This window comes from Centruroides sculpturatus, unplaced genomic scaffold (genome assembly GCF_000671375.1).
Source record: "Centruroides sculpturatus isolate CEXI.00-Female unplaced genomic scaffold, Cexi_2.0 scaffold41, whole genome shotgun sequence".
NCBI lineage: Eukaryota > Metazoa > Arthropoda > Arachnida > Scorpiones > Buthidae > Centruroides > Centruroides sculpturatus.
The window spans coordinates 10,876-26,290 of NW_019384983.1; the positions used below are offsets into that span (position 1 = coordinate 10,876).

General features: G+C 27.5%; 1 protein-coding gene and 1 long non-coding RNA gene across 2 annotated transcripts; both read left to right on the plus strand.

Annotated features, from left to right (window-relative positions):
* The first annotated feature begins 1,250 nt into the window (after positions 1-1,250).
* On the plus strand, positions 1,251-1,944 carry LOC111632825. The gene is made up of 3 exons (XR_002757935.1): positions 1,251-1,388; positions 1,507-1,706; positions 1,791-1,944. It is a non-coding gene; the product is annotated as an uncharacterized LOC111632825 (long non-coding RNA).
* Positions 1,945-10,533: 8,589 nt separating this feature from the next.
* On the plus strand, positions 10,534-11,158 carry LOC111632809 (keratin-associated protein 19-2-like). Its single transcript, XM_023377335.1, has 3 exons — positions 10,534-10,666; positions 10,742-10,967; positions 11,059-11,158. The coding sequence occupies exons 1-2, from the start codon at positions 10,655-10,657 to the stop codon at positions 10,958-10,960; spliced, it is 231 nt and encodes a 76-aa protein (XP_023233103.1). The 5' UTR covers positions 10,534-10,654; the 3' UTR covers positions 10,961-10,967; positions 11,059-11,158.
* Positions 11,159-15,415: the final 4,257 nt, after the last annotated feature.

Here is a 15,415-nt window from a genome sequence, read left to right on the forward strand (position 1 = left end):
TTTTTTTTTATTTTGAAAAAAAGGAGTAGGAAGAGGAGGTGGAGGAGGAGGAAGAAGAAGAAGGAAAAGGAGCTCGAAAAACTTTCGCAGTTGCTTCACTACTAAGTAACACCAATTCCTGAGGGGGACGTTAGGCGAAAAAGGTCTTCGGACCCATCGGGACCCCAGGGTCCATTTCACCAGTCGGAACCCCCAAGAGGGATGGAGCTTACTCGGACCGACACCGGAAATCGTTTTTCGATATTTCCGAACGGGAATAAAGAGAAGGACTCTTCCAATCCCAGGCCGCAGCAGACAGCTCGGAGCTCGCTCCAAAGTCTCTCTTGATCCTTTGTAATTCCACCTTTGGCCGTCGTAAGCTGCTGGCATCGATTCTCCTCCCCTCCATCCAACTCCCAGCTCTAGATTCCAAGCTATATAGAGCGAAGCTGGGAAAAAGAAGTGAAGCCTGGATATAGAACTCGTCCGTCTGAGTACAACTCAGCAAAGTTCTTATTTTCTGTCTCACTTCTATTCGTTCGAAACGAAGAGTTTTCCAAAAACCTGCAGGCAACTTCCTTTTCTCAACGGAGTCCAAAAGTAATGATATAGGTGTAGATATAAGAATTTATAGTAAATCTCTGGTCTTGTCTATAACTGGAGATAGAAACTAGGAAGAAGTGATTGTATTCTGTGAGAGGAGAAACGGTGACACACTCTAGCGATAACGGCTTATACGTAGATAAGTGTTCTGTACATTCCTCCTTCCTATCAACCAATTTTTTATACAGTTTATTTTCTACCAAAATGTTTTTTCCCAGCGTATCAATGCGCAGATTTAATAGAACTATAAAAAACACCCCCTTAACATCGCTCAGATGTCTTAAACATAGACATAACTAATAAAAATAACTTAGAGATAAATGACTTTACGAAACAAAAGATTTGAAGCTATTAATCTCATGTTTGAAGCATATCATGCCTAAAAAAAGTATCAATATAAGAATAGGAAATTTTTCTTCTTATGAAATTAGGTTAAATATCCCACGCCCATTAAAAATATAACGAAGAAAAGACAATGGAAGATGTATCGACTTTCTTCCTCTGCGTTCGATTAACTCATATCTCGTGACAATCCAGGTTAACACGTGGTATTTTTTCACCATCGGCTACCTTGGACCAGTCTGTTTTCTGTACCAAGGTCGCCAAGCCTTCGTTAGATCGATTCTATAAGATCATCGCCCCGCCCTTATAACGGATTCCCCGCATCGTCCGATCTCCTTACATGATCTTAGCCTTTCACAAGAGGTTACCAAGGTCGTTTCGGTCCTATAAAAGGGCTAGGATTTGCTTCGATCTTCAGTAGCTTGTGAACTTCACTAAGCAATCGAATCAAAATGAAAACTGTGGTAAGTATGCAATTCATATTTTACTTATACGAATTTCTCTAATAGACTGCAAACTACTTTTGTAGTTCTTAAAATTAATTTTTTTAGTACGTCGATGAAAAATTTTAACGTTTTGCAGCTTGCTATCTTCCTCTTCGCCCTTATTGCCGTAGCCATGGCTGGCTTATACTCTGGATATTATCCAGGATACTATGGTGGATACCGTGGTCTTTATGGAGGCTATTACGGCGGTCTTGGCCACTACGGTGCTTATGGCTATCCTTACAGCTATGGTCACTATGGCAGATATCTCTGGTAAATTAATAGTAACTCTGAAAGGTAAGTTTGAAATATTTAATGTTTGAATTGCATATGTTAAATGTATTTTTCAAAACTCATACAATTTTCTTTTTTAAATTGCAGATCCTGCAGTGAATTTCGAGTTTCCCTTCTTCAACTTCTGAAAATTTCTACTCTCCATGATTTCCTTCGCTATAATATTTCTAGTTTTCTGTAATTCTTCTTAAAAAACTGTAAATAAAAAGTTTTACACTTTAAAAATATATGTTTTCTCAGCTTTTATTTTATATTTTAAGAAATTGAACCGTGGCGAATAAATCTTTTTAAACGAGATTTTATAATAATATTAAACATATAACATGTACACTTTTTAAAATTATACTTTAAAATAATCGAAAATGACTGAAATATCAAAATTTATTTTTTACTGAACTAAAATTAAACTTAATAAATTATAGCCAGAGTAACACAATAATTTAAAATACCAAAAATATTAATTAATTTCTTAAAGAATCAAATAAATGAATTTCCAATATAATCTAAGGTTATTAATAACTTTATTTATATATTTATTTATCATGAATATAGATAGTGACAGGATCAGTTTCATATTCAAATGTTAAATTAAATTCTTGCGGATACATAGAAATACACCGATGTACCGTACATCAGTGCATACATTTAAGTAATTATCTATGAATCATAAAATAAATAAATGAATTTATATATTTCGGTTCACACAATTCTTATAGATATATACTAAAAAAAATTTAGAAAATTTTCCAGTTTTAAATTAAATTTTACTTTAATTAACAGTTTTAATTTAGCGAAAAGAATATGAAAAATTTATTCATTTAATGTAAAATATAAAAATAAAAACGACAAAAATTATATTTTAAATATATTAGCTTTATGAATGTTTTTATAGCCAATTTTTTTAACTTATAATAGTTTACAATAATTTAGTTTAAACGTATATATTATTTAAATACATACAATATGAGGAAACATAATTTTGTTTCTTCGTGCTTCTCCCGGAAGACGCTAATGAATCTACATTCCAAGGTTGAAATCTGAAAAGGATCTTATCATGGAAGATATTCTATAACAATAACTATTCTTGTCAATCATCTCTATTATTATGTGAAAGAAAGATGTTTAAATCAATGTTTCAGTATACGAAAAAGCCGACAATCAGACAGACATAAACTAGATGACAATTCAGTTTTGTTGAGTGCATAATACAGTATATCAAATATATTAAACTAAAACTCTTTCAAGAAAACAATGAAAATAAAATGGAATATTATATGGCTATTAGAAATTCATTAATCTGGAAAAAATAAGGCATTAATTATATCACGGAATAAAAATGAAGTAGAAAGGAATAAATAGTAAAATTATTCAAATCATAAACAAGTAAGAAATTAAAAACTTTTGTAATCAAATGGAAACATTAATTTTAAAAAATACATTCACATTTACGTTTTTATAAATAAGATTTTTAAAAAATATTAAGCATTATTAAGTAATGAAAAAATGATAAAATATGAAAATTCGGATTTGAAGAAGTATATGATACTGAAGAAATCTTATTAGAGTTTTTCAAGGAAAACAACCTTGCAATAATAGACAATATTTCTTTTTTGCCATAAAAGTAATTCAATACGTCTACACCTTACCTGATGTTTTTATAAAATTTGCATAGACTATAGTACAGTACATCTAAATTTAAGATAACCGGCTAAAATCAATAAACAATATAAAAAGTCCCAAGCGTCTAGAATGGATACAAAGCATGGATTTCAACAACAAAAAAATAAATTAATAATAATAAAATTTAATTAAACAAAATCAAAAGATCATCAAATTCAAGAGCAATTCTGATACCAAATTGATAAGATGTTCGTCAGAGATACTCGCTTCCTCACTTCGTTTCAATTATTCTCACAATCAATAATTATTAGCATACATAACATAACATTGTAAATAAACGTATGTACAGAAAATTTTAAAACAATTATAAATAATATAAGATATTCGACATATCAATAGCCAAATCAATAGACGAGTTTCAGGGGTAAATAGATGAAAGCAACATTAGAAGTAAAGTACTGTACTTGAAATGAAAATAAGTTAAAAGAAAAACCAAATTGGAAAGAAGTAAAAACAGATTTAATACATACATCGATAATATAGAGAATTTTAGAACATGTCGAGAAATATTAATATTTATAAATACTGACAGATGAAGTTTATTTTGTGTTGTAGAACAGTGGATCTAATCTTTTCGGATTTGCCACATACTTTATTAAGTATTACGATAATAACAGCAAACAGGTCATTCGCAAAGTTACTTTCAGTGAAGTCAAACTATTGAAATTTTGTTAATGCTAACCGTCAAATGGCCGAGGCAGTTAAAACGTCGGTTCCAGATAAAATTTAAACTTGGGGATCCGGAATACAATCCACGTCGTAAAACCATAGGAATTTTCGGGAGTCATTTGACCCCGATATGTCGGGCACCACTCTGCTGTTCCATTTTGGGTCTGACTAAATTCACGATAGGCTTGTTAAAGACACGAGATGAAAAGTGTAAAAATAAAAATAAATTAATTATGTGATAAAAGTATTTGAGTAAGGATTTTCTAAATTCGTGTCGAATTCATGACAGAACATGATTTCTATCCCATATGATGAGTCAAACTAATGAATCTTATCTTGTTTTGGTAAGAGGCTTGTGCCAAAACTAGATTTAATTTACTAACCTCCTCTATTAACTTATTATTCCTTTTTATTTTATTAAAAATATCAAATAGAAATTATTAAATTAAAAACACACAATTTTAAATTTTGATTTTAGATTGAAACACAAAATATGACAAGAAAGGAACAGCATTCAAATTGGAATAGTTGCTTAGAGAAATAGTTGAATACACAGTAATTAAGAATTACAAAATTTGGATTCAGATAAGACAATAAACGATTCAATATTTACAATTCAAAGAATAGCGAAATATTTCTGGGAATACAGTAGAAATGTCTACTTTGCTCCGTAGATTTTAAACAAGTATTTGAATTCATTAGCAGAAACAAGTTGATTGAAATATTAGAATGAAAATCACGTAATAAAATAGTCAAAATTTTTCTAAAAATATCGTATTATACAAATATATAGCCTATATATATATATATATATTATAAAATCCTTAATTAATTTTTAAAAGCTTTTTTAAACGTTCACTAAATTAGTTTTATTAATGAAGAATAATTTGCTAAATATATATATCAAATTATTCTCTATTAATAAAACTAATTTTAAATGTAAACTGTAAAAAAATCATTGAAAATTTTTAATAAATTTTGATGCGCAACACGAAAGTTAAAACTTGTAAATTTGCCAAAATACGAATGCTTTTATGTAACAACCAATATAATATTATAATGTATCGACCTAGCAATATAAAACCTTTAAAAGTTATAACAATTTATATTTTTAGACAACTTTATTTCCAACACTCAAATAATTAACGGTTTACATAATAAGCAAATACATAATTACACCTTATACAAGGTCTGTTCAAAAAGTATCGGACCTTTTTATTTTCCGCGTAAACCAATGATTCGAGAGAGGCCTTCTTCGGTGGAGTTGTGGAGGGGACAGTCATNACTATCAATTATGACTTATTCATCTGAAGCAGAATTTGAAGTGAAAAGATTTGAAAACTGAAAATTTTTAAATCAAAATGCTTCGTAAAGAAACAAACTGATAAGAAAGAAAATTACTTGTAAAAATCTATCAGAACAGAATTAAAAAAGAAAGAAGTAGTACATATTACGTAAAAGTTAAGAAGTTGTAACTTATAATTCCTACAGCGTATTCATACTATATGAATACGTTGTATGACTTTCAATGCTTCTATATCTTCAAATCTTACTTGCATCTCTTGTCTGTTTTCATTTTTAACCGATGGAGATATAATGATGTTTAATTGTTATTGATTGTATAATACTACTAATAATTTTGTGATTATAAAATAGTTAGGTAACCGGAGAAACCTTAAAAGCATGTCGAATTCTGCTTATAGAGGATATAACATATCTTATGGGTATGTTAAAACAATATGCAACGTACGACAGTCAAGATCTCTTGAAGATGTAGGCCTACTAAGAATAAATTGAAATAAAATTATGAAGGAATATAGTTGTGAGCATATCGACAACCTTCTCTACTTGTAACTAAATCAATGTTTTTCAACTTTTTTCTAATAACAGCATTCCCAATTCCTAATTTTTTTTGTGACACTAATATTTCTTTATCAATGAAGTTGTTAGCATACATGTAAGAAGTGCTGTGGTGTTGCTCGGTACTATATTTCGCGGTACTCGTGAAGTCGTTGCTGCATCCTAATATGCCGCGTACACCGGTTGAAAACCACTGCTTTAAATACTCACAAAATGTAAATTCTTTAACAGTAGACTTAAAGGAATAAAGTTACCGTATCAAAAAATATATATTTAACAAACTAGTTGTTAATAGGTTCTTACATTCAATTTTAATAAGATTAAATCACAAACTGACATTCATTTTAATTAATTAATTGGCTCATTTTCATTTGACTCGCCTAATGGTAGTCAAATATAATTTGTTTGCAAGCTGTTACTTGTAAGTTAAAAGTAATAATAATTAGCATTGTCTCACTGGGTAACGAGCGTCGTGATTCCATGCTCATGGTTCTTGATTTCTGCTTCTCTGCACTCAAGGAAAAATTGAGACCCTTCAGGTGCTTCTTCAATAATTCATTAAACACAAAGTTTAAGGATGAAAGGTCCGTACTACAGTGTGAAACTTTGCAACGACTTCACACAGCAATCAAGAATAAATGCAAATAGGGACGGATTTAGAGGTGCGCAGGGCGCAGCTGCACCCGTTTCTGGGATTTTTCTGGAGTAAAATCAAATATCTCGGGTAGTAAAAAAATTTTGTATGGAGTATTGTTTCCTTTCTACATCCTTGGAAAGATTTCCGGATCCGCTACTGAGCGCAGAAGCTTGTTGCTAGATGGTGTGATCCTCTTGCGAGACTATACATTGCCAATGTGATTTGTAACAAGCTTAAGAACCTCGAATATAAAATTCTGCAGCACCAATTTACAATCCGTACTTTCACCATGCGACTTTCGTACATTCGGTGATTTATCGGTTACAGGCTTGTTTTTACGTAGAGGTGCAAGAGGTGGTCACAGACTTTCTAAAGCAGAAACTAAAGGTCTTCTACGAGCACGGATTCGCCAAGCTCGTTATCCAATGAGACAAATGTTTCAATGTTAATGGTCATTACTTTTAACTTACAGGTAACAGTTTGTTAATAAGTTACATAGGCCCACTTTCATTTGACTCTCCCTAATACAATGTTAAAATAATAAGCATCTTCAGAATAATGTAACGACTCAAATTTTAGGTAATTATTAAAATATAAAGAATAAAAAATAAATATCAAAACTATACATTAAAATCATTAAAATTATTTAGGTTTTTTTTTTGTTTGTCAATTTTGTGCAACATTATATAGTTAAATTTGTATTTCCAATAAATTAATTTATTTTATGATGCTGATATGTGAAAAATATGACAGTACGCTTAGCGACGATTTCTCATAAACTCCATTAAGTAGTAAAAGAGAGAATCTGTTATATTTGCGTATATTTATATCAGTAGGATTCGCGCAAATAGTAATATGTTTTTCCCAATTTACGAGAAAAATTTGTGTTTAAAATTAAATCTTAAAAAAACATTTAGAATCGATATTTTTACTGTATGATCTGTTTGTCATGGATAAATTAATTCTTAATGCTGAAAGTAATCAATTCTTTTACATTTAATTACAATTAATCATCAAATATAATTTTATTAAAACAAACAGTAATAAATTTTAAAGATAAATTAAATGTAAATAAACTGTTATATATTTATAAAAATGAAAAGAAAAATAATTAATTTCAGCACCTCTCCAGTTCATTTATGTAACGAATGATCTTTATCAAACAGCAATACAATAAAATGAACTTACCACTTTTACTCCTTTCCTAGAAAACTATCTTTTCCTATTTTTAAACAATATAAAACTAATTTTAATCAAACTCTAACATGTTTCCCATTAGCAAATTCTATTAATAAACTAAACATTAAAAGTTATTCTCTCAGTTTATATCAAATTTAAATCAGATAAAAACTATTAATTTATAGAATATTTAATTTAATAAAACAAGTTTTATTATATAAATGAAAACTATAAATTCAATTTTTTTGAAATAAAATAATAAATAAAATATAAAAATTTTATTATATTTTACTTTTTCTGCTCTAAATGTCTTGAATTTTTAACGTAAGTTTCAATATATATTTTAAAGTATAAACCGAAATTTGTAAAATGTTTATAAAGTTTTACGTATTACATTGAATATTATACAAACGGACTTTATGAAAGTTATCAAATTACACTTTTTCAAATCTTAATTGGAAGAAAAATAAACCATTTTATAATGTTACATATAGCATTAAAATAACTTTAAATCCGAATATTTAAGGTGAAAAAGTTTTACATGACAGAGAAATAAAATAGATTGTAATTGTAGAATGTTACAAGGTATGATGATAATTACTTACAGAAGTTAAGGTGAGAAAACAAACAATAGTTGATTTTTATGATTTCTTGAAAAAAAGACAATAGATTTGTTTTCTCACCTTAACTTCTGTAAGTAAAGGTGAGAAAACAAACAATAGTTGATTTTTATGATTTCTTGAAAAAAAGACAATAGACTATTGTTTTATCAAGGAATTTCGCAATTTGAGACAAAAATCAGTAAAAATGTCATCATTTTAAATTATATTGCTTTATCTTTTATAAAAATTAAAAATTTTAATATTAATATCAGAATGAGCTTACAAATATTAGTTATCAATATTAATAAGCGTATCAGTTTTTAACATGAATAAGTAATTTTCATTCTTTGAAAATGTCTTAAACTTTAAGAAAAAATAATCTGGCTTTGTTATGCACATTTAGCTGAATTTTTGAAATATAATAATGTTTATATGTGGAAAAAGAACTTATTTAGAAAAGTTTATTAACTAAATTCATAAATTTAAGCATGCTTCACCTCATTCTCACTAAAATCATATTTTATTCCATATATAAAGTGTAATGTCCTAATGGTGTTCTCACAGTTTTTAAGTCGTTTACCTTGGACTTGTCTTCTTAAATCCACCCACAGCACTTTTCACACGCTCTTTTAGGTGGACCCTCTTTGTTTTTTCAGGTATCCTCATTTATTTTTACGAGGATCTTTTACATTTACGTGAAAAACCAGCTCAGAAAAAGTTAATCAATTTACGTGTTTACAGCTAGACTTATCAATTATTAATTGGAAAATATCTTCAAGTCAAAAATTTCAATTTTAAATTCATTATTTTATATATTTAATTGAATTAGCAAAATATATTTTTGTCAGATTCTTTTTAAAAATAACCCATGTAATGGTTATAATAGCCAAATTTAATAATTATATAATTATATGATTAAATAATCCAGTTTATATTATACAGTTTACAGTCATATTTTATATCTTTTATATAGGCGTAATTAGAGAAAATACGATATAAATTTATATTAAATATCAATATTATAAAGTATTAAAATTTATACTTTTTATAAGTAAATATTTTATTTATTTATAGTCTATTATTTGATCTTTAATCTTTTATTTTAGTTTTTATCTCCCTTATCCTTATTTTTAAATGCCAGCACATTTCAATCTTTAAACATTAGTATCTCAGTTTTGTATGTTTTAAGCTTTAACATACACAAACATAAATATCTTATTATATTTATTATATATGTATTATAATTAAATTTTCTTTTATTTTATACTTTTGTAATTGAACATCTTCATTTCATCGCTTTGAATTAATGCTATTTAGAACTTAAGATATGAATATTATATAATAATATAATGCATTTAAATATAATAAAATTTTACTATACTATTTTAATTCTTTATAACTTTTTTTATAAATTTTTTAAATTCTTCTACATATTCCGAGGTTTTAAATGGAAAATTAAATATAATTAAATTCTTCTTAGTTTTCTCATTTAACATTTTATCAATTTCAAAATCCATCATACCTTTTAACTTGCTGTGCGAATCTGTTCTTTCTTCTAATAAACGTACTTTTTTACACATATCTGTCAACTGTTCCTTGAGCTTTAAATTTTCTTCGTTCATTTTGTTGATTTCGGCTTTCATGGAACGGATTTCGAAGTTTAAACTATCAAATTNGTAACGTCGTATGTTGAGTTTTTGTTCGTATCGTGGAGCAAAAATATGTTCGAATTTCATGTCGTATCCTGAAAATTTCGTATGCTGGGGCGTTCGTAACCTGAGGTACCACTGTATAAAATAAAGAAATCCAAAATCCAAAAATAAAGAAAAAATCCAAAAATAAAGAAAAAATAAAGAAATAAAGAAATCCAAATATAAAATAAAGAAATCCAAAATGCTAAAATAACGAAAAAATAAAGAAATAAAGAAATCACACGCTAATTAAAATTAAGTGTAGCACGTTATAGAGTGAAACAATAGTAGAAACATAGAAATATTATTAAAAGAAAAAATAAAGAAATAGAAATCTATCGTATTCAATAAAATTGTTTTATTCAGATTGTCTTTCCGAAACAAACGTGACTTTTGTTTACAAACTCCAAGGTCTAATTTTGCTTTTACCAATGGACAAGTTTCGAACTTCTAGAGGGAGGCACCCGTGTAAAGTGGTACACGGTACAAAGATACAAGTGTCAAGGTTCACCGGTGCAAACAATAGGACCGGTAATTCACGTATACAAGGACGGAGAAGTGAGTATATAAAGCTACGAAAATTCATCATCGACCATCAGTTGCTCAGTCTAACAAGTGAACAATCGAACAAACATGAAGACTCTGGTAAGTAGAGACAATATCAAAATCTTATACTACTTTATAGTAAAATTTATCTTAAATACCTTAACATTTTTTCAGATCGTTTTGTTTGCTCTTTTGGCAATGGCCATGGCAGGATACTTAGCTCCTTACGCTGGTTATGGCGGTTATTATGCGGGTTATCCAGGATATTACGGAGCTTATCGTGGATACGGATACGGTTATGGATTAGGACATTATGGGTACGGATTAGGACACTACGGTTTTGGTGCCCCATACCGTTATGGAGCGTATGGAGCATTTGGAAAATACTGGTGATGATCAGGTGAGCAGAGTTCGAGTTCCAATTAAATTTAAAATGTAAAAAGTTATGTTACTTGTATATGTATAACACGTGTATTTTCTTTATCTTTCAGCGACAAAATCTCGTTCCTGCAAAGCCACCGAATTGATTACATTTCTGGAGAGTGTAACGAAACTAATATTATTATAATAAAATAACATTTCATTCAAAAATGCTTCTGTTGAATTATTAAACAATTAAACGATTTTATAAACGCTAGTACAAATACGTAAACGTGTTTGTTATCGCTTACTAATTATTATTTTTAAATTGCGGTTTTATTTACGTTATTTACGATTTGTGTACGGTGTTATTTATTTATTTTTAAAACATTTTATAGAAAAATAAGTTATTATGATAAATTCAATACATTACTTACTATTAAATGCTTTAAATATTTCTTTATTAACTTCGCATCTACAACTTTTATATTTTTAATAAAAGTTTAAAAATTGTTGCAAGCAATGGATTTAAAAACTATCGAAAAAACAGAATTATTCAAATTTTTCTTCAATTTGTTTAATTGATTAATAAACACTTCTAAGACCATGTTGGCTAACCTCATTGCCACTTTCCGCACATATAGGAACGATTGTAAACAATTGGCAAATTGACACTTTTAATTTATATTTTTATTACGTTCATGTATTAAATTATGTCAAACGAAAAAATAAAATTTATTTTTCATTTCCCTTCATAATTTTAAATAATTTATGTGTAAAAAATATAAACGTTTCTTAATTAATCACGTCGAAATGTGTATAAAAGCTATAATCATAAAATTTTAATTATTTTGATCACTTGTTTCTTAAATAAATGTTAAAAGGACAAATAGCCTATTAATAAACATTATTGTTTTAAAATTATTTGTTAAATCTTTACGATACTTTATAATTTTTTTGAACAAAAAATGGGGTCAAAAAATACATTTCATGTGGCAAAAATGTTTTAGGTTCATTCTACTTACGACAATAAAATGTTTTAGTAAATAAATATATAAGTTAATAAATTTATTTTCTAAATATCGGTATATTAAAATATACCAATATATAGGGCCTACTACAAAAATTAATTTGTGTAACATTTTTAAGCAGCGCAAGTGTATGTATTAATTATTGCATTAATAGGTCCATTGAAATTTAGACAAAGTAATTATTAGTAAAGACACGGGAAAATTCATTCTAAAAGTAAATCTAACGGAAATTTTTTCTTTAGAAAAAAAAACGTTAATTAAGTTCTAAAATCTGCATTAACTTTATTCCTGGAATAAGTAATCTTTCTAATTTTGTATGAGAAATTTCCACATACACGAATATCCCCCGTTGTTAAACCTTTATTCTAAAGAACATTTCTTTTTCGATCTACATAATTTTCTTTTATTTACTTTTAAAAAATTATCCTAAATTAAATTATATTTATTATTTTTTTTTCTACAAATTACAATAATTTTTTCAGATAAAAATCAAAAATAATTTTTAGATATAATAAAAGAATATTATTAATTAAGAAAATTAAAATTAAAGTAGGTGAAAGTGGGTGAGAGCGAGGTCATAGTAAGTTGGGTGGAGTGAAAAATTATAAATTTATTTCATCTTTAAACGAAAGGACTGGAAGTTCAAGAAACTCGAGGTTGATCTTATAAGCACCGTAACAAACAATTGTCAACGAATGAATAACTACTCGATCTAATTTAATTATTAAAATAACTTTACAAGGATATTGAGGTTTTTTGAATTAAAAAATAAACTAATTAATCAAATATTTAAAATATAAAATCGTTATTTTACTACACTTAACTACATTAAAATGCAAATAAAAGATGTTTCATTAATTTAATTATACAAATATAAATATTTTTTGAATTTTAAAATAAATTACTGGAAATTTTATGGTTATATTCCCTTTAATAAGATTAAAATATAAAAGGAATTTTTAAAATATAATTTCCATATTAATGTATTAAGATAAAATACAAAATAATTCATAAAATTCAAGTGATGGATAAAATATAAATAACACAAAAAATAGCTTTTTGTTAGTTTGATGTAAGAATTTAATTTTTATTAATTTTTTAATTTAGTTTACAAATTACAATCTTTTTTATTATTATAAATTTATTGCTTTCCTTGTCCATCTTTAACCTTAAAGTGTATAATTTTATCAATCTTTTTATATTTCTATAAATAAGGAGAGAAAGTATGCAGTTCTTCAAGGATAAAGGAGTGGTTGGACTTTAAAAATCTTTTGATCAAGTAGAGACATTCACCTCCTGTTCGACCGTGACCCGTTTCATAAGACCTTGTTTACTTTACGACCGATTCGTGGTTTTAGAATAGGGAAATTCTGAACAAATTCTTTAAGAAATGAGTCAAGTTTTTCACATAAGATTTAGATATCGAAAATATTCTTATACAAAACATACTTTTAGTAATTTCTCTACTTGCTACTTTCTCGGCTCTTATTTACAGAGGAAAAGTATGGCGATCGCTCAAAAATGACCCTCAAAGACTTACATTTTTGGACCCAGGGGACCTCGAAACGTCGAAAAATGTAAAAAGTTCGGGAGTAATTTCTGTATGTATGTAAAATTCTGATAGTGTGTGGGGGGAGCACGATTTTGTTCACCTACTTTGAAGCTTAATAACTCCTGTATTTTTAGTGGAAAATTTCTGAAAATTTTCAGAGAGGTTTATTTATTAGGGGGATTGATGGTATTAAATTTTGGTGAGTAAAGGTCGAGAGAATGGGGAATTAAAGGGATCATGTATACCTCCAGAAGGGTCTGACATAATGACGATTTTACTCGTTATTACCATTTACATTATATATATATAGGCCTATATGTAAAACTCATCTCTACCCTTAAAATTAAGCTTTTTGCCATTTTATAATTGTTAAAAATGTAAAAAGTTTTAAAATAAAATATCATAACAGATAGCGTCACACGCGGTTTTAAATGTTGCCGGGAAAGTTAAACAACTCGTTGCTGGATTTTTTTCTATTATAGATTTATTCTTATATAAAATATTTTATATTTTTGTAATAAATAAAATTTTTATTTATCAGTTATATTGAAGCTCTGTTTCGAAACAAAATATTATTCTTATTTATTTTTGTGTTATATTCTTGTTTTATTTTATTTATTTATAAAAATTTAAGATAATAAGCACGTGCTTTTGTTCTCTGTTCTCTGTCATGTTTAAAAATTGATGATTTACTTTCGTGCGAATGTATTAATATATAGATGCCAGTCACGTTCTGCTTTCAGTCACATTATGATACAAGTTATTAAATTATTTGAATATTTTTATATGGCAAATAATTATGCTTCACTTTAACACGATTAAAGAACTGAGCAAATTTTCCATTAAAATAGTACTTTTTCTACTAATAGTTTCTGTGTTTAGTTTAAAAAATTACAGTTAACATAATAGGATTTTGAGAAAATCTTATAATGCTGAATTAATGTTTCCATTCTTTATGGTAAATCCCCGTAGTTAATTCACTAACCGTTACGCAAAAATAAAAAATTATGAAGAAATCACGTATTTTATTTCGTTGGGAAATCCCCACGCTAGCTTCTATGCTATTGAACTTGTGCTTGTTTGAATCTATTAATAATTGACTCCAAACCGTTCAATTCGTAATTTTAAAGATTTTTATAAGGTTATTTTAGGTTTTATTTGATTAAAATTTTCTGAGAATATATCACTAAAAATTTTGTTGTAAATCACTAATTTCTTTGTTGTAAATTAAATCCCATAAATTACACCTAAGTAAAAGTATTGTAAATAAAAAAAAAAAAACACCATTCAAAAGAAACACCGTTTCTCTGATATTATCTTAAAAGCTGTCATACGTGACAAAAAATTTAAAATAATCCGACAATAAAAAAATTAACACAAAAATTAAAATCGTTGTTCTGTTGCAGTTCTAATTTTTATGTTAATTTTTCTGTTATGCTGAGGAAAGTTCACCAATTTCTCTACAAATATGATAGCACATCTCAGACCTAAAATAATAGCGAAAATGAAAAAAGAATTTAGTGTTTAAAATGACGATAGCAATAAATAAGTGGACTCTTATAGAATGTAATTAAACAAAATGTACTAGAAATGTATGACCATTTCAAATAAATTGTAAATCTTCCTTTAACCACAAGCTTCTTACCAGCAAAGATTGATTTGAGAGATTTAAAAACTGTTTTTCATTATGTAAGAATTTAAGGGCCGATAATAATATTGCTAGGAAGAATCGAAAAGAATTTCAAAAAGTTATTGAAGAACATAGGATTACATCACATCAATTAGTTTTTGAAATTAAATCACTTTTTTTCTATTCGTTCCTACTTCCTTACAACACGGTTTGGCGCTATATGAGATTTTATATCAATCCAACTATCGTATTATACGAAGTTTACCGGTAAGATG